The sequence below is a fragment of the Protopterus annectens genome, chromosome 2.part2 (assembly GCF_019279795.1).
Source record: "Protopterus annectens isolate FY-2018-M chromosome 2.part2, PAN1.0, whole genome shotgun sequence".
Classification (NCBI taxonomy): Eukaryota; Metazoa; Chordata; order Ceratodontiformes; family Protopteridae; genus Protopterus; species Protopterus annectens.
Window position 1 is genome coordinate 533461587 of NC_056730.1, and position 27795 is coordinate 533489381.

Genomic DNA, 27795 nt, shown 5'->3' on the forward strand with positions numbered 1-27795 from the left:
GAAGACAGGGGTTGGGAAAACCATCCGCCCTTCTGCTTCAAAATCTCAAGGATGTCCCCAAAGGAGACATCGTCGGGTAGAGAGCTGGCAGCCCTGTCTCCTTCATTGAGGTTCATGTCCTCAGTGACAGACTCTGAAGGGGAGTCCAAGTACCACCTCTTGCACTTTTTCTTACGAGGTACCTCCTCAGTGGGGGTTCCAGGGAGGACTCGGAAGATGCAGAGACTCTTTGAGGGGAGGAAACCCCCTGAAGGCTTAAATTGGAGGGATGACCCTGAAAGGATGAGAGGCCTCACCACCCAAAGTACAGAGAGGTAAAGATGGACCCGGGGGCAGGAGATGAAAAGTACAGTTTTGTGCCTACCATAAATGAAGATGTTCGAGTGCTAATACAGCTGCAGTCATAACAGATGGGTTCTCCTGCCGTCAGGCGGGTCCTCGGTCGGCCGAATTCCAAAGTCTAGGTCCGGCATCGGTTGTCGTCGCTTTCTTTTCTGACGTCAGTGCGACGGGTACACAAGACACAGCCGACGTCATTTTCTTCAGTCTTTCTTGCCCCAGATGTCAGGTGCCCCCAGAAGGAAGGCAAGATATATATATATATATATATATATTATATATATATATATATATATATATATATATATATATATATATATATATATATATATATATATATATTATATAATCAAGCAATGCAATATAATCAAAAATCAGTAGTTGCAAGCAAATACACCATAGAAGGATGACCCAATAAGGTTGTAAGATGAGGAGATAGCCACTAGGTCTGTACCCAGAGGGGAAGGAGGGAGGGAAACCTGGACTGCAGCTGTATTAGCACTCGAACATCTACATTTATGGTAGGTACAAAACTGTACTATGTTCTTCATGCATACAGCTGCAGTCATAACAGATGGGTAGAATCCCAAAGCTACGCACAGGGTGGTAGGCACTAAGTGGAACTGGGGGGAGCCAGAATGCCCTGCAACACAGCAGTGGCAAAGCCTGCTCTAGTTTTGGAGTATAAAGGTAGGTGGTAGTGTTTAGTGAAGGTATGCACAGAACTCCAAGTGGCTGCCTCCAAAATATCTTTGGTAGGGACTCCTCTGAGGAAGGCTGCAGAGGTAGCTGTGGCCCTTGTGGAGTGGGATCTGATGCCTGCAGGTACAGATTTACCATGAAAGGAGTAACAAAACCGTATGCAGTGGCCTATCCATTTTGAAATTGTCTGTTTGGAAATTGGCTTCCCTTGAGCTCCTACAGCATAGGACACAAAGAGTTGTTCTGATTTCCTGAAAGGCTTTGTTCTGTCCAAATAGTAACGTAGCTGTCTATGGATGTCTAAGGAATGTAGCAGCCTTTCCCCTTTGTTTTGAGGATTGGGGTAAAAGGTAGGTAAGTGTATGGCCTGATTTAAAGCTACCCTGGATACTACCTTAGGCATAAATGACGGGTTGGTTCGTAGGAAACCCTGTCCTGATGGAAGATGAGAAAGGGCTGCACAGCCATGAGGGCTTGTAGTTCCGAGACCCTACGAGCTGAGGTAATAGCCAGAAGGAAAGCTGTCTTCCAGGACAAATATTGCAAATCTGTTGAGGCAGCTGGTTCAAAGGGAGGCAATGTTAATTTTTCTAGAATGTAATTAAGATCCCAGGCTGGTATTGGTTGTTTCCTTGGCGGTCTTATATTCTTAGCCCCTCTGAGGAACTGCCTTAAGAGTGGGTGAGAGAATAAGGGTGGATCAGTGTTGTATTCTGCAGAAATGGCTGAGGCATGGATTTTGATGGAGGAAAAAGAAAGTCCACTGTTCAACAGCTCAGCTAGATACTGTAATATCTGAGGCAAATTCAGTTTTCTAGGATCCTGTCCCTTTTTCTCATTCCAAGCGCAAAACTGTTTCCATTTTGCGGAGTAAGCTTTTCTAGTAGATGGCCTTCTGGCCTCCAAAATGACATCCTGCACCTCCTTGGAGAGCAGGGTCTGTTGTGGTGTTAAGGAATTTTCCATGCAGCCAGATTGAGTGTTTTCAGCTGACTGTGAAGAGTTTTGTAGCTGTGCTGAGTCAGGAGAAGAGGCATTAGAGGTAGGGTCCAGGGAGGAGAATGTGTTAAGCTCCTCAGGAGTGGGTACCAGTGTTGTCTTGGCCAGTCTGGAGCAATCAGTATCATCTTTGGTCTGTCTGCTCTTGCTTTCAAGAGCACCTTGGGCAGTAGAGGCAAAGGTGGGAAGGCGTAAACTGTCCGTGCTGCCCAACTGAAAGAAAGGGCGCCCACTCTCCAGGCCTTTGGATGAAATGTCCTTGAGCAGAATTTTGTCAATTGATGATTCCTGTGGGAGGCAAAGAGATCTATGTCTGGCCTTCCCCATGCTTGGATTATCTTTGTAAACACTTGAGGATGCAACTTCCATTCATGCGGGTCTGTCATATTTCTGCTTAGATTGTCTGTCAGCGTGTTTTCCAAACCTGGCAGGTACTGTGCTTGAAGCTCGATTTGCCATTCCAGAGCCATGTTCCAAAGTGACATGGCCAGCCTGCACAGGGGGTATGAATGTGTTCCTCCTTGTTTGTTTATGTACCACTTTACTGTGGTGTTGTCTGTTCTTATCAATAATTGCCCTGGATACAGGAGGTCCTTGAAAGCTGTAATTGCATTTATCACTGCTAGCATTTCCTTTTGATTGATGTGAAGGTGCTTTTCCTTTTGGGACCATTTGCCCTGAATGCACCTGTCTGTCATGTGTGCCCCCCCAGGCGTACTCTGAGGCGTCTGTTGTGATGATTTGATTTGCTTGAGGCTTGCAGAATGGTAGACCTGTGTTTGTCTGGCATGCTTGGGCCCACCATAGAAATTCCTTTTGCAAACATGGAATTAGTGGTATTATTGTTTCCAAACTGTGGCTGTGTTGAGACCATAGGTTTTTTAGGTACCATTGAAGTTTTCTCATATGCAACTTTGCACATGGGATTAGAAGAATGCAAGATGCCATGAAGCCCAGAGCCTGCAGGATTTTCCTTGCAGTTAGCCTGGTACAATTTGCTAGCATCTTGAAGTACTGAGTTAGTTGCCCCTGTTTTTCTGGCATAAGATAGGCCATCTGGGTGTTTGTGTCCAAGTTGGCACCCAGGAAAATTATTTTCTGAGATGGTGTTAGCCTGGATTTCTCTTTGTTGACTGTGTATCCCAGAGAATTCAATAACCATGTTACATAAGCCAGATGTTCCAGAAGTATGTGTTTGCTGTCCGCTTGGATCAGGCAATCATCCAAATAAGGGTAAATTTGTATCCCTTGAAGTCTGCAGTAGGCAATTACTGATGCCAGGCATTTCATGAATACTCTGGGCGCAGAAGATAAGCCAAAGGGCAATGCAGAGAATTGATAGTGGATTGAACCTGCAAGAAATCTGAGGTATCTTCTGCAGCTTTGTCTGACTGGGACATGCAGGTATGCCTCCTTGAGGTCCAATGTTACCAGCCAAGACTCCTTGCCCAGCATGGGAAGAAGCTGCTGTAAGGTGAGCATCTTGAATTTTGGTACGAGTAGAAATGTGTTTAGGATGGAGTCTAAAATGGGTCTCCAATCGGTTCCCTTCCTTGCTACCAGGAATTGTCTGGAATAAAAACCTTGACCTTGTTCGTGAGTAGGTACCTCTTGAATAGCTTTCATGTCCATGAGCTTTGAAATTTGTATTTGAGCCTCTGCCCTTTGATTGTGTGGCAGGTTCGGCATGCCTCTCATTTTTGGAAGAGTGTGAAAATGAAATCTGTAGCCTCTGTTTATAATGTCCAGGATCCATTTGTCTTTTGTGACAATATGCCAATTTTTTGAAAATAAAGCCAGCTTTCCTCCCAAGGGTGCTGCCACCTGAGCCTTGCTTGGCATGCAAAGGGGAAAGTCATTGGGTTTGTTTCCTGTATTGTTGTTCACTGTCTTACCACCTCTTGGTGCTGGAGATTGCCATTGTCTACCTCTATATGATCCTTGAGATTGTCCTCTGCCCCTTGTGCGTCTGTATCTACCTCTTTGGGGCTTGTCCGTGGCTGGAAAGGACCAGTTTTTTGAAGGCCAATTTCTGCTAAAACGTGGTGGTTGTACCTGTAGAAAAGCTTTGACAGTTTGCATAGATTTAGCTTTTTCTTCCATTTTCCGTAGTATCTCCTCAGCATTAGTACCAAATAATACATCCTTTTGTAAAGGAGCATCTAGTAGTTTAGCTTTAACATGATCAGGCAAGGTTTGTTCCCTAAGCCAGGCATGTCTACGAATGACTGATCCTGTAACAGCAGCTCTACTTGAGGCCTCTAGAGCATCATAGCCACATTGTAAGGTATGTTTACCCACTTGTTCTGCACTATGCATCATATCCTGCAACTCCTTCAAATCTGGTTGTTCAGGTTGCGACATTTTATTCCTTAATTGTGATAACAGAAACTGCTGATATTTAAGCATATGGAACTGACAATTTAAGGCCCTCATGGCTAGGGTGGCAGAGGTATATACCTTTTTTCCCCACCTTTCTAAGGATCTAGACTCTCTCTCGGAAGGTAATGGATTCTTAGCAGTAGAGGCCTTCATTCCCTTGGGGCCTTGAGAAATGGTTTCAGGGTCAGCATTATGGCTTTTGTAAAGAAATTGGTGTGAGTTAGGAACTCTGTAGTACCTATCAGGCTTGACTGGGGCAGGAGGCAGGGAATCCGGATTAAGGCAAGCCTCCGAGTAAACATAATCAAGTATGTCCAAGACAGGAGGTATCGTCAGAGGTCTGTGCTGAGGTAGCAAAAGAAATTCCCTAAGCCTTTTCTTGGAATCTGAAAAATCTTGGCCTTCCCAATGGAAGTGTTCCCTCAAGGTATGCAAGGTTTCCCCGAAAGAAAAATCCTCTGGGGGGGGGGGATAGAGAAGGAATGGACTACTCTGCATCAGAATCTTCAAAAGGGGAGTACAAGTGTTCCTCTTCATCAGAATGTTCTGAAATAATGGAGCCCTGGTCAGAAGAGGGAGAATCTTCCTCCACTCTGGGTCTCTTGTCCGGAGGGGGTTGGGAACCCCTAAATCCTCAGCCATTTTGAGCATCTGCTTTTTAGGCATGGGGCCTGGAGATGGGCCCTGTGCAACAGGCCTCTTGGAATGCATGGCTGATTTAGACTTAGTAAAGGCCTTTATGGAAAAGGAAGATGAAGGTCTGAAGACACCATGGGTGGAAGTGGACCTGTCCACATTAAGAGGCTCAACACTCACAGTGGCTTCGGTAGCTGTAGTCAGGGTATGGGCCGAGGAACCTGCGGTCTCGGTTACAGAAGACACCGCCAGAGAAGTGTCGTCGGTAGTCAGGGGCTGCGTAGGCACCTTGCTGAGAACCAGACCACGTGTAGCCGGTTTTGGCGTGGTGTCAGTGGAGACCGCGGACCTCGCGTGTCGGTCTTTGTCCTTGCGTTTTTTGGACAAAACAGTAGTCGGAGTCTCCAACGACATTTTATAATTAAAAGCTTTACCAAAAAAGTGCTGGGCGAACTCCGCCCGACGCTTAATAGTGCGTTTATTGAAAGTAGCACAAAAGCGACAGCCCGAGACATCGTGTTCTGGGCCTAAACAAGGTATACAGAGGGAATGGAAATCCTTATGCGGTATTTGCTTCCCACAAGAAATACAATTGTTAACTTTGTCTGACATCGGTCTGAGGCAAGAAAAGTTTCCCCAACGGGGTACTTAGCTTTAAAAACTTCGGTTTCCAAATTTTCGTAATTTCAGGAGCTGGCCGACCGGCACTTGCGAACTGCTTCTGCTTCGGGCACTGCGCGGCAAGAAATACTGAAGAAAATGGCGTCGGCTGTGTCTTATGTACCAATGTTGCACTGACGTCAGAAAAGAAAGCGACGACAACCGACGCCGGACCTAGACTTTGGAATTCGGCCAACCGAGGACCCGCCTGACGGCAGGAGAACCCATCTGTTATGACTGCAGCTGTATGCACGAAGAACATCTCTGGTCCTGTAGAAGGTCTTCTCTACCACTCGGAAAGCCAATGGGCTGGAAGTGGTCCCTCCCCCAACCTCAGAGGGCAAAGTCCCTCGGAGAGGAGGAACATGTCCCAATATAGCACCACAATCCCTGGATGATACCCGTCCGGAGCTATCGAGGCCAGAGGCCCCAAGGGGCAGAGACCAGTCCGAAAAGACCAGATCAGATCCTGCCCCCATTGGAGCTGGCGCCGACCACTCCGGCACAGGGCTCACTCTGGTCTGATGGTGGTGGAACAGAGCAGGGCAGGGACCCGGACAGGGTCAAGAAAAGGGGAATACTCAGCCTTGCAGGTATCTGATGGCAGGTGTCCAGGTCCTGAGGTTCCAAACCCCTGTCATAAGGCAACAGACTCTTGGACGATCTGGATGAGGAGGAGGCGAGGGTAGACTTAGCCGGAGACCCTAAGAACCTATGCCGGTGTTGAGGCCTAGGAGCCGAGATGAACAAATATCTGGAGGTAGAAGGTGAAGCGGTCTCTTCAATATTTATTGTTGGATCTGACAAGCCTGTCAGATCCGATGGCCGAGCAGAAGTAGCTATCAGATCTGACAAACTGGTCGGATCCAAGGGACTGGCTTGACCTTGGCCAGATCTGAGAGCTTCCAATCCGAACAGGCCTTGGATCCAGAAGACTCCACAGATCTTGTATCTGAAGAACTCAGATCTGAGATGGTCCAGATTGAAGGCAGATCTGGGGATCTAGGATCTGACAGTCGCATTTTTTAGAAAGCACAGAAGGCAAAGAAGGAGTCTTCCTCTTAGGATATGAAGAGGAAGCCTTTGAAGGGAAACAAAAGGTCCCCCTGAGCCATACCTTTCAATAGAAGTTTATTGCGTGTTCCGCCAAGGCCCTGGGGTTGCATCCAGCACAAATGTCGCATTCAGCCTCCAGGTGCGGAGCCCCTAAACAATATAAGTTAAAAAAACAACCTGAAAAGAGTTAAATTCACTAAACTAAGCTAAAATAAGGCTAAAAAACTGAAACCAATCCCTTATCTGGAGCAAGAACCAAAGATCGTGCCCGTATCAAACAGAGGCAAACGAGATCTAGGGGTTTAGAGGGCAGCAGGGGATTACGGGAGATGGAGGAGCTTGAGCCTTGGCTCTGTCTATGTGAATGCTGCCGGCTCGGTTCAGGTGTCGAAACCAAGATCCTACAGTGATGAATAATGATATGGATAACATCAGATAGATTGTTCTTTGAATTAATGTATCACATTCATGTTCATTTTTTTATTTTGTATCAATGTAGTCATACACATTAAGAAATCTTAGCATTTGTGACTCCGTTTATTTTTAGTGCAAACACACAATTTTACTAACTAATTCAGGAACTATTTTACATGATATTCTACAGAACATGAACAGTTTGCTAGCATATGTAATTTCAATACTATGGGCATTATTTTAGTATAGGACTGACTTACATGTGGGACCTTCCATCCTCTTTATGGAAAGTCATATTAAAGCTAGCACCTAGCACTGTTTCTGAAAGAAAACGAATTAAAAAAAAATGTGGCTAGCTAACAACACAAGAACACAATCCTGTGTGAAAGAGTCAGAAAAACATTTTAAATGTTCTCTTGAAATCCAGGCTTGTGTAAAAAGAACTTGTCACCCAAGAGAGAGACAGGGAAAGATTTCTGACATTTTGAAAAAGACTCTGTAACGATAAGCAAGTCATCTGAATATGGAAAAAAAAAAAAAAAAAAAAAACACGGTGGATACTCTGTAACTTGCATTGAGCTATAACTGGAGCTAGACATTTGCTGAACACTCTTGGTGCAGCGGATAGTCCAAACACAGAAACTTAAATAATGCTTTAAGTCTAGATGACTAGGGATGTGATAAGCATCATTTAAATCTTGTGTTACCAGGAAACCAATTAAGGAAACCACCATGAAAAACTTTTCAAAAGCAAACTTCACATTACTTAAGACCGAGGTGGAAAGGTTCACAGCCCCCATGCTAAAGGACAATGCTGTCCAAGCTGCTGAAACCTTTACAAAGGCACTCTATTATGAGCATCTGCGGGAATGCATGGATCATGCTATCCCAAGTAAAACCAAGACTCACTCCTCCAAGAAAAGGAAAACAGTCTGGTGGACCCCTGCCATAAACAAGCTATACAACAAAAGGAGGAAACAAGTACAGAAGAGAGTAAATTCCCAAGAAGGAAAGACATCCCTGATCAGTATCAGCAAGAAACTACGATCCCTCATTAAATCATCCAAGGCTAGTTTCGAAAGAAAAATTGCCAATGACTCCAAAGATAAGCACAAAGCATTCTTTAGCTATGTCAAGAACCTAAGTGGAAACTCTCAGATCTGCTCTGAGTTAGTGCAGAATGGCACAAAATACACTGAACCAACTGATATTGCAAACATTCTGGCAGACAGGTTTAGTGCACACTTCACCCCCCTCTCACCCCCTAAAGGGCCCATAAGCATACCAGAAAAATGTAGGGCCCCGTCAATCACTGATGCACAGGTTAAAACAGCCCTATCCAAAGCCAAAAACACAGCTTCAATGGGACCGGACGGGATCCCAGGCTGTGTCTAACAAGAGCTCCAAAATGAACTAACCCCTCACCTAAACACACTGTTCAAACTCAGCCTCTCTACAGGCTACGTACCCACAGAGTGGCGCACAGCAACAGTTATCCCGCTCCACAAAGGTGGAGCCACAACAGACACCGGGAACTATCGCCCTTATAAGCCTGACTAGCCTGGTCTGCAAGGCTATGGAACGCATCATCATGGAACTCATTAACAGAGACATTGTGAACCTCCAAACCTTGGACCCTACCCAGTTTGGTTTTGTTAAGGGCAGATCATGCCTCCTAAACCTGGTGGACTTCTTTGAGACGGTTACCAAGGCATTGGGAAAGGAGGTCCACACAGCCTACCTAGACCTCGCAAAGGCTTTCGACACCATTTCCCATTCTAGTATTATAGACAAGCTCACCAGCTTGAACATAAACCCCTACGTCACGAGATAGGTTGCCAACTGGCTCATGGATAGAACCCACATGGTGAGAGTTGCAGGCTCTACGTCCGACTCTAAACCGGTTACAGGTGGCGTCCCCCAGTGCTCAGTCCTAGGACCCCTCCTGTTCGGTATATACTTCTCAGAGGTCCAGGCAAGCATAGGAGGACTATGGCTTACCAAGTTCATAGACGACTGCAAACTAGGGGCCATAACTGATTCTCTGGCTGATACAGACACCCTTCAGATGGGTCTCACTGAGACGGATACCTGGTGTCAAAATCATGGCCTCAAGCTAAATGCCAAAAAGTGCATAGTCATCCCCTTTTGGAAAAACAAAATACCCGCAAACTACCACATAGGTGGTAGTCCCCTAAATACAGAAAATGTAATAAGGGATCTGGGGACCGAAGTAGATAGTAATCTCTCCTTTGCTAATCATATTGCCAAGGTGGCTAGAAAATCCTTCTATGTGGCCCACCTAATCACAAAAGGGTTTGCATCTAGAACAAAAGAGGTTATTGTGCCTCTCTACTCATTACTCATTCGACCCATCATAGAATACAATGCCCCATTTGGGATGTACCTTACAAGACACCTGCAACAGCTGGAAAGGCCACAAAAGTACCTCACCAAGAGGATTACTGGCCTCAAACAGATGCCCTATGCAGCCTGACTCAAGAAACTCCAGCTGTACTCAGTTGCATACCGCTTACTCAGAGGTGATCTCTGCCTGACATACAAGGCCATGTCCAACCCAGAATTGATGGACATGCTCCACCTAAAAAAACAAATCCCAGAGAGCCACACGCTCTAGAGATATAAACCTCACCACAACGATAAATAGGACATGCTGGAGGGATAGATTTCTATCCCAGAGACTCCCCATGCTTTGGAACAGGAATCCAGTATACATCAGGCAGAGCCCCTCACTAACACTCTTCAAGAGAAACCTTGACGGGTGGATGGGAAACAGAAAATTTACCCCGGGGATCACTGCACTGGCTCTGCTGGACAGTGGCACAGGGAACTAATGGCTCTGCTGGACAGTGGCACAGGGAACTGATGGCTCTGCTGGACAGAGGCACAGGGAACTAATCAAAGGGTGTGGCGAAAGCCAACACATTCTGGCTAGGCTTATAAATGCCCTTGGGCAGATAGCCTAGTACTTACCTATGAACCTATGAAGAAGAGGTAACAGGCTGTGAAGTGACAGCATTTTGAACTTGGGCACTATCACATACGCATTTAGGGTGCAAAGATCCAAAACTTGTCTCCAAGCATTTTCCTTCTTTGGTACTAAACATTCTTGAATAAAAATGTTTCCTAACCTGAGAAGGAAGAACTGGTTCTATCATTCCCTGTGATAGCATGTGTTGAATGGCACGAGGATACAAAGACATATCGTCTGCTGGATGAGGAATTAGTCCCCTGGAAAGAAGGATTTCTTTCCACTGCCATCTGTAACCATGATGAATGATCTTCAGAACCCATTTGTCAGAAACAATCTATTGCTAAGGAGAAAAGTGGAGACTCCGACCTTCTAGAAGGAAAAAGGGACTGCCAGGGTGGGGTGGGGTGGGTGGGACAAGGTCCCTTAAATAGTCATTCTAACTTGGGAAACGGTCCTTGGTTTTGGGGAGGGGGGGGTTACTGAATTCTTTTTGGAAACTCCCTGCCATTTCTTCCTAAACTTCTGTTAACCGCATTTTGCTGAGACTATTCATTTTATTGTTGCCAAAACTGGATAATGAAATAGAGAATGCCTTTGAAAAGCTGGCAAAGGCGAAGTAAAAATCTTAGAGATTCCCTATATTAACTTACCCCTATCATCACACTTTTTGATAACCTCTGCAGCAGGGAAAAAAAAAAAAAAAACTAAACTAAATCTCTATCCAAAGGAAAATCTAAAATTTCATTTTTCACATCATCTGGGAAGTCCTGAAAATGCAGCCAAGAAAACATCCTCAAAACAGTACCACTGGCCATACCCCTGAAAGACGTATCAACTGAGTCATACACATACCCTGTAAACAATGAGCTGTGACTTGTATAACTGAAAAAATTATAATATCTAAAGCAGATTTTCCCTCACAAGAAGAAACTGCAGACAAAATGTTACTTACACTTTCAAAATTAGTCAGAATAAACTTCATCACGAGCCTGACAATTCAAAATTCTGAAAAATCAAAGTTGCAGAAACATGCACTTTCCCCATACATATCAATAATCTTCCCCATCCTTGTCAGAAAGATTAGAATCGGAATTAACTAACAGTTCAGCAGCAGTAAGATTAACTAAAGCTATAGCTGCTGGGTCAGGTTTGGGAACTTTACACATTATATCTGCCTTTTTAGGGGCAGCAGGCTGACAATCAGGACAACTGCAGACAGTGGCATGCACATCCACCAAAGCTAACAGAATTAAGGAATTTGTGAAGGTTCTGGAAAACCCTTCTCTAACAGCTCACAGCATTTTCTGAGGGACTGGGAAACCTCAGTGTTTCCCCCGCTGAAAATACTGACATAATCTAGCAATAGTCTCAGAGAAACAGAAACCCCACAGTGAGAATCAGAAACTGAGCGGCAACAGCAACCAACGCCGGACCAGGACTTTGGAATTCAGGCCGACTGCAGGTAGCCTGCCAGCAGGATAACCCAAGAGTAATGACTGCAACAGTGAAACACAATGAACATCTGAGCTCTCCTCTGACTCTGAATCAGAAAACTGAGGAGAAACCCCTACATCTGTACCTTCATCTTCCTGCCCAGATTCAAAACCTGGACTCTCTTCAAGAAAAGGAGGTATCCCTCTTTCTTTTACTGGAAACCACCTTATAAAAAGGATCAATAGCCTGGATTAAACTATGAGCCAGACCCATTAAACTAATCCTGTCAAAGGAAATTTAGGTTATTAGTTATTTATTTTATTTAAAGACATGCGTGCGTAAATGGGCGTGCCTTCGTTGAAGGTTGGGCGTCGAGCCTGCACCTTGGTGTTTTGTAAAAATCTACTGCCAATCATTAGCGGACCGGAGTTCCGCTGTGGCGACCCCTTACCAGGAAAAAGCCGAAAAGACAAACAACAGTTATTTATTTTATTTTTCGGTGTCCTTTTGACACGAAAAACGGGACCAACAGTATTATTAATGGCAGCAGTAATTTCCCCAGGGATAGACACAACATTCTGACCAAACAGGGAAGTCTTCTTGATCTCTCTCCCAGGGCTGACGAGAGCAGCTCTATCTTGTCCATTGAGGAGACTCCAAAAGTAACAGAGGATGTGGCTAATACCCAGTTCACAGTGACTGTAGGTGCTACACCGGAAGGACCCAGGGTAAGAGATGAGTGGTCTCAGGAACAATTTATGGCAACAGTAGTTACCCACCTGTAGCTAACGCAAACTGCTAGCCTGCTGTGGTGGAAAAGGCTGTTTGCTTAACTTTTTCTTTTACTGATTGTGGGACTGGTAGTTTGCTCCATGGTCAAGCAGAAAATGGTGCCTATTTTCTAGGGAAAACGAGCAACAATTAGCCAGTAAAAATTAAAATCCTTAAGTGTCAATTTTTCACACAAAAACACAGTAAAATCACTTTTTAACACTATGTCAGCTCCCAAAACAAAAATGAACATAATTTCTCCACAGAAAAGGTTTTAATTTACTTCAAACAACTTTTAAACTGCCAGGAAAAGTGCTTTCCTATTTAAAAGTACAGTTAAGTATTGTTACAGTCCATTAAAACACAAAGTCCTAGCTTAAAAATAACTTTCCTAAACAGGAAAGTACAATAAAAGAACATTTTTTTAAATGTGGAAGATTTTTCTCAAAGGGAACTTACCCTGCCTAGCAAAAGAACAGCAAAAACCGATCATCAATCCTCAGAAGCCAACAGACGAGTGTTCTCTTCAGTGGCAGAAAGGCTCAGAAGGGCTTGGCGCCCAAACCTGTCTTTTAAGTCAGCTCAACTAGAGGTGACTGAAGGTTTGAACATGTGGAAAATGCTCCAAAGCTTTGGAAGCTGGTCAGCTGTTATATGCTTGCAGGATATGACTCATATATAGCGACAGATACTGCAGCAGTGATCAAATATGATTAACATCTAAAGTTCAACTAAATCCATCCTATGTTACAGCTAGCACAGAAAATGCTAACAACTTAAGTAACACTACAATGTTTTCCTAAACAAACTCATATGCCATTTTGAAAAAAAAAGTTATTTTGGGTATTTATAACATTTCATCAGCAAGTCCTCTATTACCCGTGTCATTTGAAAAGTCTATCAAAGCACAAAAATTGTAATCACAAGAACAAACCATGAATCACATGTTAGCAAAGACAGCATTTTTTTCTACTTTTTATGGTATCCTGCAAAGCCTCATATCAATCTAAACAGATTCCATTCCAAATGACTCAAGTACCTTACCTTCTGAAAAGAAGAATGATCTTGTCCCATCCTGTCTAACATAAAAATTCTCCCTCAGTTTGTGACCTGATTTAAATCTGATCATTGTGTGGTCATAGAGACCATAATCCCGGAACAAGACAGATCCTCCTGGCTTCAAAACCTGCAGAAAGCACACATGATCAAACAAAACTGGTAAAAAAGTGAGTTTGTTGCACACAGCTTGCCTATTTATTGTAAAAGGCTGCCAAACTGATACCATACTCAGAGGTCTACTTATGATGCCAGCAATCACTTTGATTTCTTTGAACCTCTAAGCACTAATCACATGATCTATTATCTATATGACCAACACATCAATACACCTTTTCAAATGCCCTATGATCAACATCTATTAAGTATCTTGTATACTGTAATAGTTGCCTTTATTTCATACGACTAATATAATTAGTAAATTAATAGGCAGTTGTTAATGCATGTTACTTAAGGTTTGTTTATGTACATTACTGAATGTCTGTTTAAAAATGTTTATAATGTATGTTGGGAGATTTTCTCTCCATGCCTCCACTGAAGAGAGGTTTTTGACTAAACCCACGGCGACAAACTTGGTAAACAAAAGCAAAATAAACAAAAAATAAAGGTTGTTAACGGATGTTCGACACCAGATAACATCCAGGATGTAGTAAGACTGCACAGGCAAAACAATCTCTCCTCCAGCAGCAGTGTTAGATGGCAATGGATGCAATGTGGTGTTTGGGTGGAAATACTAACTAGTCAAGAAGAAGGCAGCTTACCTGCATCAGGTACATCACAGAATACACAAACCTAGTAAGAACAAAACATCTGAATATACTGACAGATTACCCTTTTTCTATTAAATACATGTAGGTGTTAAAGCTTGCTCCACAGAGATGTCTCCTCTAAAATGTTATTGTAGTCTTTTCCTTGAACTATTCTAAGCAGCTTTGAAAGTGAAACAGAAGAGCCAGGATGGTCAATCAAAACGATGAAGTAACCATCCTCTACAGTCTACTATAGTTAGTCTTTCTTACCCATACCGCTTATCAAGACAGCTGTTTTAGGGTATAGCCTGTGATCCTTTTCCACAAGAAGGTTTAGATTTTATACAGATGTATGTGCATGTGTATGTGTATATCTGTATAACTATATTATATATAACTATTACATACATATATATATATATATATATATATATATATATATATATATATATATATATATATACACATACATACACGCACATATATGCCATGGTCATGTATATGTTCTTCTATATTCTCTCTACCTCTGTGCGTTTATACACACATGTATGTGTATAAATATGCTCACATTATATATACAGACAGATACATTTATATAAAAAATATACAGACACATTCTGTCTATACACATGCAACATTAAATTAGTTTATGATAGGATACACTGAATGTTGACTAGTCGAATCTTCTGTTGTGTGTGAGATGTGGGTGCATGAAGGTAAATGGGGTTTCCACTTATGGCTAGAAAAAGGGCTATTAAGGGGGCAGGATTAGTTTTGTATTTGTGTGTGTGTTTTGTAGTGTGGCTATGAGTATTTCTAGGTTAGAGTTAGAGCTAAGTAAGGTTATAGTTTTACTGGTGTGTGTGTGTGTGTGTGTGTGTGTGTGTGTGTGTGTGTGTGTGTGTGTGTGTGTGAGAGCGTGCCTCTTTACTTGTCTTGTTTTGTGGTACTATTAGGGAAATGGCTTTTGGTAAGGTAATATGTAGGGCCAACAGTTAGGATTAACATACACGAGTAAGGTAAAAACAGGGGAGTGAATCTGTACACTGCTAGTACATGTCAAGTATGTGCAGGACTTTATCCCAAGTGGTTTCTGCCATGACCAAAAAAAAACAGGACATGGTTGGACCATTTCAGGAAAAAAGGTGGTACTTAATATTACTCTACACAAATGAGAACTGTTTTCCACTAGAGGGCACTGGCTTGCCAAGCTAAAGGTTTCTGGCAATCTCCGTCACCTCCACAAGCAACCCTACTGAATTAGGAGGTCTACAACAGATATAAGAACCTTATTTGAGGCCAGCTGCACACCAAGGCTCAGGGGACATCCTTGACAAGGACAGAGGGAATTTCCTGTACTGCTAGACAAATATTCAGATTACCAAAGTGGTAGGTAGCATTAGCCAAAAGAACACATGGGTTACAAGGCTGTCCACAAAGGGGGTGACAAGAATAAGCTTTGATTTCAATTCTTTGAATTTTGTTTAGAGGTATGGAATACATCTGGGTGGCAGGCATAATATGTACAGGAACCTCCAGTACCGTGACAAAAAAAAAAAACACATTCATTCCTGTCTAACTCTAACGAAAAGAGCAAAAGATGAGAGGAACCACATTTTTCCTGGTGGGAAACAAGATGATCACCGTAGTGCCCTACATCTTATAGGCCCCAGCCAAGTATAGCGTCTGAATCTGAAGTTCTAAGGGAGGACTGGCCTGCTTCACAGTACTTACCAGCTTTTCCTTCTGGATGCAGGGTACCAACAGGAATAATCATCATCATCATCAGCTCCCTTTTTTCAGACTTTCTACATGGGGTTGGGGTACCGTGTTAACTGTCAACATCTTTCTCGATTCAGTGCCATAGTCCTGCCTTCTTCAGCACTCATGCCTGACTTGATTCAGCTCTTCTTTCACACAATCCAGCCACCTCTTTGCTGGACATCCTCATTTCCTCTTACCTTCTTCCTGTCTGCCCCAAATCTTCTTCACCAGATTGTCTTCTGCTTTCCTGCAGGTGTCCGAACCACCATAATCTGTTCTCTTTGATCTTTTCTGCAATTGGAGCTACTTTGGCACCTGCTCTTACGTCCTCATCTCGTCTGTCCCACAGTGTGCATCCTGCCACTCTTCTCAGGCACATCATTTCCATAACCTCTAGCTTTTTCACCTGTTCTGCCTTTACTACCCAGTTTTCTGTACCATACAGTAGTACTGGTCGCACCACTGTCTTATACACCTTACTTTTCAGCTTCTTTGGCATTCTTTTGCCATAGACTACACCTGAGACTCTATGCCAGTTGGCTGCAGCCCCTCTGATTCTAGCTTTGGTCTTCATTCAGAATTCCCTTTTCCTCAAACACCCCTCCTAGATACTTGAAGCTATTAACTTGTTCCACCATCTTCCCCTCTATCTCTATCTCAAATCTCTTCTTCTGATTACCCCAATTTGCGGCTATTACCACTGTCTTATCTGTGCTTAGTTTCATCCCATGTGCCTTCAGTTTTGCATTCTATTCCCCTATCCTTTGCTGAAGTTCTTGTTCAGTCTGCCTGTAATGCCACATTGTCTGCATACAGTAATTTTGTTGATCTGTCCCCTCCAACCTGTTTGCTAATGTAGTCCATCACCAGTATGAACAGCTGTGGGCTCAGAACTGAACCCTGGTGTACACCCACTTCCACTGGGAACCCCTCTGTGAGGCCGAACACTGTTTGTACTCGAGTCATTGGGTCCTTGTACATAGCTTGCACTAATTTTACCAATGTTTCTGGGACTTCGAACCAACGCAGTGCTGCCTAGATCAGCTTTCTTGGGACCTTGTCATATGCTTTCTCCAAGTCTAGGAATGCCCAGTTGGTCTTTTTCCTCATCTCTAGCTTCTTCTCAACTATCTGTCTAACTGCAAACATGGGGTCAGTTGTACTGCATCCTGATCTGAATCCGAACTGCTCATCTCCCATCTTCCATTCTACTGCTCTGCATATCCATTTATCAATCACCCTCCACAGAACTTTCCTGCAATGTGAAAGAAGTTTGATGCCTCTGTACTGCCCACAGTTGTGGATGTCAACTTTTTTCTTGTACACTAGCACGGGTATGCTTCCTCTCCAGTCATCTGGGATGCACCTTTCTCTCCACACTGCTATGAGAACCCTCAGGAGCCATTTCTCCCCCGTCTCACCCAGCATCTTTATCATATCTGCTATGACCTCATCTGAGCTTGTTGCTTTCCCTGACTTCATTTTCCTTACTGCTATTCTTACTTCTTCTAGGGTGGGGCTCCTCCTCTTCACTCATTGTAGGCTGTTTCTGGGGCAGTACAGCTTCTGTGGGGTTTTCTTCATATAGAAGCTGCTGGAAATACTCCTTCCATCTGCCTTTGATGTCCTGTGGACTGGAATGCAAGTTGTTGCTGGCATCCCTTATGAATGGTATCTGACTATCTTCTTTACCTTTCTGTGGTTGCCTTGCAACCTGACATAGTTTCTTTATACCACCTACTGAGTCACTTTCCAGAACTTGGTAGAGTGCCTCCGATGCCCTATTCTTTGCTATTGCAACTCCTTTCTTAGCTTGTTAGCCAACCAGTATTCCTTCCTAGCCTGGTCAGTCTTTTCTATCTCGCATTTTTTCCTACACTCCTTTCTTTTGATCACTTCCCAGACTTCTGCATTCCACCATCAGCTTTCCTTATGTACCTTATTTCCAAACCTGGCTCTGCCACATACCTGTTCTGTAGTCCTAACACATGCTGTTTTGAGATGCTGCCACTCTTCTTCAACTCCATCTATTTCCTCCTCTTCTTGGTGTGCTGGAGCCCTGAGTAATTCCTTGAACTGCTGTACTTTCTCTCCAGTCAACTTCCAGGTCTTCAGCCTGGTCTCTGTTGACCTTAGAGCCTTCTCTGACCACTGCTTGCAGCTGATTGTGGCAACCAGTGGTTTATGCTGTGGGCTGACTGTTTCACTGGGGATGACTTTGCAATCATGAATTCTACCCCAGTGCCTTTTCCTTAATAGGAGGAAGTCTACCTGAGTTGCATGTTGGCTACTCTTGTCTTGACTGTCTCACTTTCTGAACCATGTGTTGGTTACTATCAAGTCATTTGCCAGACAGAAGTCTAGAATGGTTTCTTCTTTATTTCTGTTGCCCCACCAATGTGGGCCCAGGCAGTCCTCATATCCTGTTCTGTCTGTCCCAATATGTGCATTCAAGTCATCCATTAGCAACACCAATTAATGTTGTCCTGCTTTATCTAGTAGGTTCTGCAACTGCTGGGGAATGCACTCTTTTCCTCACGATCACAATCCTGCTGTGGGGCACAGGCTGAGATTAGGAACAGTGTCCTATCATTACACTGCTGTCTGACTGTCTTGAGTGCCTTCTGAAGCCTCTCTCTCACCACAATTCCCACACGATTTCTAGCCTGTCCCCTCCTGAGTAGTAAACTCTGGATCCCAAGATAAGTGGCTTTGCTGCACTGCCCTTCCATCTTGTCTCTTGGATATACAGAATGTCCAGCTTCCTTCATATCATTATATCATCCACTTCCAAGCTGCATCCTGTCAGTGAACCTACATTAAGTGTAGCAATTCTCAGTTCATATTTGGCTGGTTAATTGGTTTTACGTCCAGCTTTCGATGGACAAAGCTATCCCAGGTAACTCAGGCTGGGAAACTAGACAATGGCCGGCCAGCAGATTACTGACCCAGGGCTGCTGGGCATTATGGCAGGCACACACTGGCCAAAAGGGGCAAATACATCCTTCCCACCGTTACCAAGGGTCCCTGGTGTAGGTCAGAGTAGGCCGGGTCCTCCACCTTATCACCAGTAACTAACCATGCCCATTTTGGTAACATTAGTCAACATGATCTAATCACCTAGAGCCACATTTTACACAATTGAGTGGCTAGCCCTGCCACGGCACACAGTCTGTAATCAGTCTTTTCCTACCTTGAGGATACTGCACACCACAGTAGATGCCCAAAGCGGTCAGTCTGTACAACTCTTCCCCCTATAGGGCACCATGTAGAGTCTGTGCTGCTGCCCACAGCTCCATTCACTGGTGAGTTTTGACATGGAAAAACTCAACATGTCTTTCAGAGGTGGGGGGGGGGGCGACCCCACAGAAACATAGGCATTGGTCGGAGGTCAGGATCAAACCTTGTACCTTGTGCATGGGAGGCAAAGACCTTAACCATTATGCCAATTTGGCTCTGGTATCTGACAGAATTTACATCATTATTCTTCAAGGTAGAATAATTGGGCTAGACTAGACAGAAATTATATTTCAAAGGTAAATGGGCATTTAATTGAATGCTTCGATACACATCCAGTAACTATTTCAGATCACCCACTAATAAAAAAAAAAAAAGAAATGCAGGGTAATGAGGTAAAAATGAGACACTGGTGCTTTCACATCTACCTGTTAAAAAGAAGAATTTCAGGAATATGTAGGGAAAATTATTTGACTGTTATTAGGGAAGACATAAACTTCTTCAGAATGGCTAGCTAGTGAGAGTAGGATAAAATGCAAATTGAATTTTTAAAAAAGGCAGACATAAACAGAAAGATATATAGTTAGGAAGTAATTAGAATTACTTAGAAGGTCTGACAAAGGTTAAAGTATTGCAGAATAAATGCAATCTCACAGAACAAGATGAGCAATTGCAGCATGTTAAGAGAAAATAAGGGATTATTTGGATAATATGCATGAGTTCAGAAAGACTGCTGATTTTTAGCGGAATGACTTGGGCAACAGAAAGTAGAAAGGGTTGTCGCCAAACATAGGGAGACTAAGACAAGAAAAATAACCATGGATCCTATACAGGTATTAGAGATATTTCGGAAACATTATGAAAATTTGTATAAAACAGAGGAATGTGAAAAACAAGAAATAGGCGAAATGGAAATATTTATGGAAGACTTAAATATGACAAACTTAGAGGAAGAAGAAGCTCAACAACTAACCGTTAAAATAAGAAGAAATAAGAATAGTGATATATGTAACCAATCTGCAAGGAATTCTCCAGGAACAACTGGTATACCTGTGGAAGTTTGGAAGTTAGGAGGGAAAATTGATAAAGAGCTGGAAGATTTGGTTTAACGGTATTTTAAAAGGAGAGGAAGCACCAGCATCTTGGAAGAAAACTATGGTGGCTTTATTTCGCTAAGAGGGGAAAATATCAGACCCAGCTTTATATAGACCCATTTCAATTTTAAACTACAATTATAATGCCTACACTAGCTCAAAGAATGGCTAATGTGATGCCAAAATTGATAAATATGGAATATATAGAGAATGTTTTTTGAAGGTGAGGCAAACATTTGACAACATTAAGATGATAATTATGATCCAGGGTAAAGCAGAATATAAGGAAATACTGCTGTTATTGGTGGGTCTTGATGCAATGATAGCATTTGATAGAGTAAGCTGGGATTTTATGAGTAGGCCAGTGGAAGCATTTACATTTGCTTAAAGAAGTTAGTAAGAAGGATATATAAATGCTCAGAAGCACGAATTAAAGTGGGATGGTTCTACTCCGATAAACTGTGTGGAAATATCCTCTTTCTCCCTTTACATCTGCTTTATATTTAGAGACACTGGCAAAGAAAATAAGGAACTCAGAAATCCAAGGATATAACTGATATGGTAATGAAGAAAAGTTTGTTTCATTTGCAGATGATATTACTTTGTGCTTGATAAATCCAAAAAAGGACACATTAGTGTTGTGGATTATTTTGAGGCAGCCTAAGTCTTTTCGGGATATAAAATTAATGAAGTTAAAACAAAGGCTATAGCCATAAACTATGTACTCACAAACAAATTGGGCCAGCAGTACCCATATTTATGGGGATATAATAAGATGAAATAGTAAGAGTATGGATTAAAAAGGCTTCTGTTATGGCAGCTAAGAATATGTGGGAAGCGACAAAACAAAAGCTAATATGAAAGTGAGAAATTGGAAGATCTTGTTTATGGATATGGATAGTAAGAAACAAGCAGTGAAAATGTTTTTAGTCCCTTTTGTTTTACATACAGGTCAGGCATATTTTTATCAACCAGAGGAGAAGTTGTGGACAATAATTAATAAACAGTTAAGTAAAATTATCTAGGAAGAAAGGAGGGCAAGAGTTAAGTGGGATAAGATGAAACTCCAAACAGAACAATGTAGTTTAGGATTGTGTGATTTGAAGGGATATTTTAGAGCTTTGCACTTAATGATTATATGTATAACATAAGCAGATGGTTCTAATTCAAAGTACAAATAAATGATGATGAAGTGGAGAGAGCTGGGTTTTCAAGAAATAAGTACAGTTATTCTGGATGTAGATCTTTACAAACACACATACCATTACATTAATAACATTTCAAAAAGTATTGTAAGAACTAAGCTAGCAAGGAAATGGAAAAAAGTGTTTTTGCCAATAGAGATGACTTCAAGTAGGGGTACATAAAATATGCAAGAGGGGGTTGGAATTTAATGGAAAAATGGCAAGGAATTGGGAACAAATTACCACAGACGGAAAAGTAATAGCGTGGGATAAAGCCAAGAAGTTTTGACCGTAGGATAGAGACTGCCTTCCCAAGCAGAGACTGATACCAGAGTATAGGAAAAGAGAAACGGCTTGGAGAGTCCTAAGAGAAAGACTTGCTCTGGCAGAATTTTAGTCAAATCTAGAAAAGCTGCTGCTATTAAAAAGGGATAATTAGCAGGGAATATAAAACATGGCATGACAACTATAAGAATCAATCAGAGGAGGTTAGAAAAGATTGGGAAGTGAGACTGAAAAGCAATCTGAAAGGAACAATGGAAAGATATATATATGGCTTCCAAGTATGCAACAAAGTCCAAAAGATTTAGGATTTCTGCTTGAAGTGTTAAAGTATTTTTACACCCCAAGCAGATTCAAAGAATTTTCCTCAGGTAGATGGCAAATGCTGGAAGTGTAATGGAAGCTAGCTGGAAACATGTTTTGGGAGTGTAATGACTTGGCTGATTTTAAAACCTCCCTGTAGAGTACTCTTTCAGAACTAATGGAGAAGCAAGCGGCTGTAACTAAGGAAATTATTTTTTTGAGCTAGGACACAGGATCTGACATAGTAAGGCCTTATTGAGTTTAATTCTATAGGCTGCAAAAAAAAATACTAGAAAATGGAAATCAAAGTCTGAACCAACTGTATTTGATGTACTAAATATGTTTAGAGAGAGAAAAGAAGTAGTCAGATCTTTAGAAAAGGGAAGGAGCAAATTTCATAGCAATAAATAGAATTTGTGGGAGCAATACATGTAGAATAATGTTCAGAAGGAAGAATAAGGTTTAGGGGAAAAGCAAAAATTTAACAATATAAGTAATGTTGAACTGAATGACAGTTGTCCTAACACAAAATCATATATGTAATGTATAATGCATATAAAAGAAAAATATGTGTTAATATTGTTTGTTTCTTTTGTATAAGTGATGGTTTAATGATAGAGTTTAAAAATAGCATGCCAATGTGTTTATGTTCACTGACCCCTGACCGGTTTGGGGCAGGTTCAAGCCTTTTTCTCTATACACCTTAGAAATACAATCTGATAGCCATTTAGCTAAGGGAAGTTTGAAAAAGTATCAGTGAGGAAGATCACAGACATCCTCATTGCCCAATTCTAGCCATGCGAAAAGGAGGCAAATAGATGAGTCTTCCTGAAGGATTTGGTACAATGGAGGTCGAAACGAAGCTGAAAATGCACATCCAGCAAGTATAGCACATATTCCCCTTTATTGGAGAAATTAGTAAAAAAACTGGAAGACTGATGCATTGATTCAGTGATGCATCAGACACTACTCTGGGAACAAAGGACAGTTATAAGGGGCACCCTATATCTGTGGAAAATAATGTAAGGCAACTTGCAGGACAAAGCCTGTAGCTCCAAAACTCTCCATGCTGAAGTTATTGCCACTAGAAAATTATTTCCCCAAGTCCAAAACGTAATATCCACTCTGGCGGCAGGTTCAAAGGGAGGCTAGGTCACGGCCTGAAGCAAAACAGTCATAAAGAGAGTCTGAGAAAGGTGGCCCTCGTGAAAGCTTTGGTAAGTCTAATGTCACACGACTTTCTCCTACATGAAAATAGAAAACACCACTAATTAGACCTTAATGGTAGAATAACTGGCCCCAGCCTGAAAGATACATGCCAGAAAATCTAAAACTGTTGGGAAAGGAGCTGAAAAAGGATCCAGATTCCTCTGGGAAGCCCAAAGAGAAAATATCTTCAATTTGCTTTTGCAAATTCTCCTGGTAGATGGTCTCTGGGAAGAGGTAAGAATATGGAAGACAGCCTGGACTACGTAGTCATCATTTTAAGTAGAGAAACCAAGCCATTAACTTTCATGTCCAGAAGAGGCGTGCCAAAAGGGTAAGAGAAGTCCTGAATTGGAATCCAGCTCCTGGGGGCCAGAATCAGGCAAGGAGGATGACTACGATCTTTCTCTCTGATGCTTTATGCAGAAACTTTGGAATGAGAGGAGTAGGGTAAAGGCATAGAGAAGAACTGGGGGGGGGGGTTCAGGGCATCCCTCTGTTTGGCCACAACTATCTCCTTCTATACCCGCCAATATACTAAATCCACCATCTCACTGGTGTGGGGGACCACACAAGTTGATGAGCTGGATCTGAAGGCCTCAAGAAAAGTACAGTTGTGTACACTTACCATAAATACAGATGTTCGAGTGTATTCACTATTGCAGTCATTACATTAGGGTAATCTGCTGGCAGGTAGTCAGCCTGATTAACAAAGTCTTGGGTCCTGTGTCGGTTGCTGTCCCTTCTTCCATGACGTCGGGTCATCAGGGGTATAAAACATGCAGCTGACGCCATTACATCAGTCTTTCTTGCCATGCGGTGCCAGAAGCAGAAGCAGTTTGCAAGTGCCGGTCGGCAGACTCCTAAAATTTCGTTTTTGAGTTTCAGAACCGAAGTCTTCAACTTAAAGCTAAGTACCCCATTGGGGAAACTTTTTCTTGCTCCTTACCGAGGTCAGTAAAAGTTAATAATTGCATTACTTGTGGAAAGCAAATACCTCATAAAGATTTTCATTTGTACTGTATTCCTTGCCTAGGCCCTGAACACGACGTACCTTGCTGTCGGTTTTATGCTTTATTTAATCACTGCACTATCCATCGTCAGTACATTTATACCTCTAAATATTTTGGTCCTCAGTTTAATTATCCGGAAATTACGTCGGTTAGCCATCCGACTACCGGAATTCCGAAAAAATGCAAAGACAGAGACAGGCTGTCGAGGTCCAAAACTGCCAACGACTTCTCCTAAGCTAGTCGCCAGATCGCCGGTACTCGCAGCCCCTGATACCCGCTACTTCTGACTCGCAGGCCTCTACTGAGAGCCATTCGGCGTCCGGTACGCCACGAGATGCTTCACCTATGGAACCCGTGGATGTCTCTACCTTGGATGGGTCCGGAGCTGCTGTGCAGGCACTGGCTTCTGAGGGTGTATTCAAGCCTACAGACTTGCATATTAAACAGACTCTACCTTCTATTCTAAGGCCTAAATCTCGATCTATGTCTAAAAAAAACAGACGTCCAGGCCACATGTTCAGGCCCCTATGCCTAAAAAACAAATGATCAAAATGGCTGAAGATCTTATTACTCTAATCAGGGGTAGTCAACCCCCCTTCTAAGAGGCCTAGGGCTGAGCTTGACTATGAATCTTCTGATCAGGACTACGTTTCTTCGAATTCTTCCAATGACCTAGATTTGTCCATACCTACTTAGGAGAATTCTGATGCAGAGGATTCCATTCCCTCTGCTTCCCCCTCTGAGGACTTTTCTTTTGGGGATACTTTACATTCCTTAAGGGAGCATTTCCACTGGGAAAGTCAGGAATTTTCTGAATCTAAAAAGAGGCTTAGGGATTTCCTTCTTCTACCTCAGCATAGGCCTTTGGCTATACCTCCTGTACTAGACATTGCTGATGATGTGTTTTCGGAATCCAGTATGGCCCTTGATTCCCTGCCTCTGGCTCCCAGTAAACCTGACAGATACTACAGGGTTCCCGAGTCCCACAAGTTCCTTTTCCAAAATCCTGTTGCGGATCCAGAAACCATTTCTGAGGGGCCCAAGGGCATTAAGGCTTCTACTGCTAAAAATCCTACCCCTTTTGATAGAGACTCCAGGACGCTGGATAGATGGGGTAAAAAGGTTTATACTTTTGCAACCTTGGCAATCCGGGCTTTAAACTGCCAATTTCATATGCTAAAATATCAACAGCATATTATGGGACTGCTCAAACAAAAAATGATGTTGATTTCTGACTGTGTTGTAAATAAAGATTTACAGGATATATTGCATTCTTCTGAACAAGTTGGAAAACATACTTTGCAATGTGATTTTGATTCTTTAGAGGCCTCTTGCAGGGTTGCTGTTACTGGGTCTGTGCTTAGAAGACATGCTTGGCTTAAGGAGCAATCCCTGCCTGATCATGTTAAAGCAAAATTGTTGGATGCTCCTTTAAATCAGGACTGCCTGTTTGGCAATAAGGCTAAAGAAGTTCTAAAAAAGATGGAAGATAAAGCTAAATCTATGCAAACTGTAAAAGATTACTTACAAGTGCAACCACCAAGATTTAGTAGGCACTGGCCTACTAAGAACTGGTCCTTTCCAGCTCCTTCCAGATCCAGTCAAGCCAAACCCAGACACACCAAAAGCACCAGGTTTCAGTCCCAAGGGACTCTCAGAACTAAGCAATGGGGGGCCTCCACTTCCAAATCTGGAAATGACAAGACACCCCCCTATGGTAAACAGTCTCAATGACTTTCCTTTAAAATTACCAAGCATTTACCTTTTAGATGCCCCTTTGGGGGGAAAGATTGCTCTTTATGCGAAAAACTGGGAACTCATAACCCAGGACAAATGGGTTTTAAATATAGTGTCCCAGGGATACAGATTTCATTTCCACACTTTGCCAACACCAAACGGGTGGCCAGACCTGCCCCCAAATCAGTGGGCAGAGGCTCAGAAACAACTACTTTCCCTCTTAAACATGGGGTACCAGAACAGGAAAAGGGACAAGATTTCTATTCCAGGCTTTTCCTGGTACCCAGAAAAGACAAATCATGGCGTCCAATTCTGGACCTGTCTACTCTAAACACCTTTCTGGACATTCCAAAATTCAAGATGCCAATTCTTCACCATTTACTTCCTATGCTAGGCAAAGATGCCTGGTTGGCAACTCTAGATTTAAAAGAACTTACCTGCATATCCCAATCAGGGAATCTTGCAGAAGATACCTACGCTTCAAAGCAGGCTACTTGCATTATCAGTTCTCTCCACTGCCCTTTGGCTTATCTACTGTGCCCAGGGTATTCACAAAGTGCTAGGCTCCAGTAACTGCATTTTGCAGGCAAAGAAATATTCAAATATATCCATACCTGGACGACTGTCTAATTCAGGCAGAAAATCAGGCCATACTTATAAATCATCGGCGTTTGTAAAAAGGGTTCTAACTTGTCTAGGGTACACCATAAACGAAAAGAAATCACAACTGGTACCCTCTCAACAGACTACATTCCTGGGTGCAAGCTTGAATACAACTGCCCAGATGGCTTTCCTCACGCCAGAAAAGCAAATTCATTTGGTAACTTACTTCAAACAAGTGGCCACAAAAACCCTGCTATCTGCAAGACAAACACTGCAAGCCTTGGGGTTCATGGCCTCCTGCATTCTTCTAATTCCATATGCAAGACTGCATACGAGGAAACTTCAGTGGTACTTAAAAAGTCTATGGAGTCAACATTGTCACAGCCTGGAAACAATGATTCCTATCATACCTTGCCTACGCCTGGAGTTCCTATGGTGGGCAGAGGCCTACCACCAAAACAAGGGACTGACATTCACACTACCCCCTGCCACCCAAACCCTAACTACAGGCGCATCAGACTATGCATGGGGGGCTCACCTGGCAGGGAAGTGCATTCAGGGCAAATGGAACCCAAATCAAATGCACCTACACATCAATCAAAAAGAAATGTTAGCTGTACAGAATGCTCTGACAGCCTTCAAGGACTACATTCATCCAGGACAACTAATAGTAAAGACGGACAACACCACGGTTATGTGGTACATAAACAAGCAGGGGGGTACATATTCCTACCCCTTCTGCAGACTAGCCATGGCATTGTGAACTCGGTCTTGAGCTACCAAGTGCAACTACAAGCTCAAGTCCTGCCAGGAAAACTGAATACACTGGCAGATGGACTAAGCAGAAATCTCATGGACCCACACGAGTGGAGACTGGAATCACGGATTTTCAACATGTTGACAAGCAAATGGGGGAGCCCAGACACAGATCTATTTGCCTCCCCCCAGAACTACCAGTTGGACAAATTTTGCACAAGGACTCCTCACAAAAAAGCCTGGAAAGAGGATGCTCTGTCCTTCAGCTGGAAAAATCCATCAGTCTACGCCTTTCCCCCTCTGCCTCTGCTCTCCAAAGTTCTTATAAAAGTCAAACAGGACAAACCAAAAATGATTTTGATTGCTCCAGGCTGGCCATGCCAACACTGGTACCCACTCCTGCGCAGTGTGTCACAAATATCT

General features: G+C 42.8%; 1 protein-coding gene across 1 annotated transcript in view; it reads right to left on the minus strand.

The window, feature by feature from the left end:
- METTL6 (methyltransferase 6, methylcytidine) overlaps nt 1-27795 on the minus strand; it is a 268716-nt gene that overhangs the window by 172119 nt on the left and 68802 nt on the right. The window contains exon 4 of the mRNA XM_044064004.1: nt 13433-13574. Coding sequence (XP_043919939.1) covers nt 13433-13574 — 142 coding nt within the window. The remainder of the gene's footprint in view (nt 1-13432; nt 13575-27795) is intronic.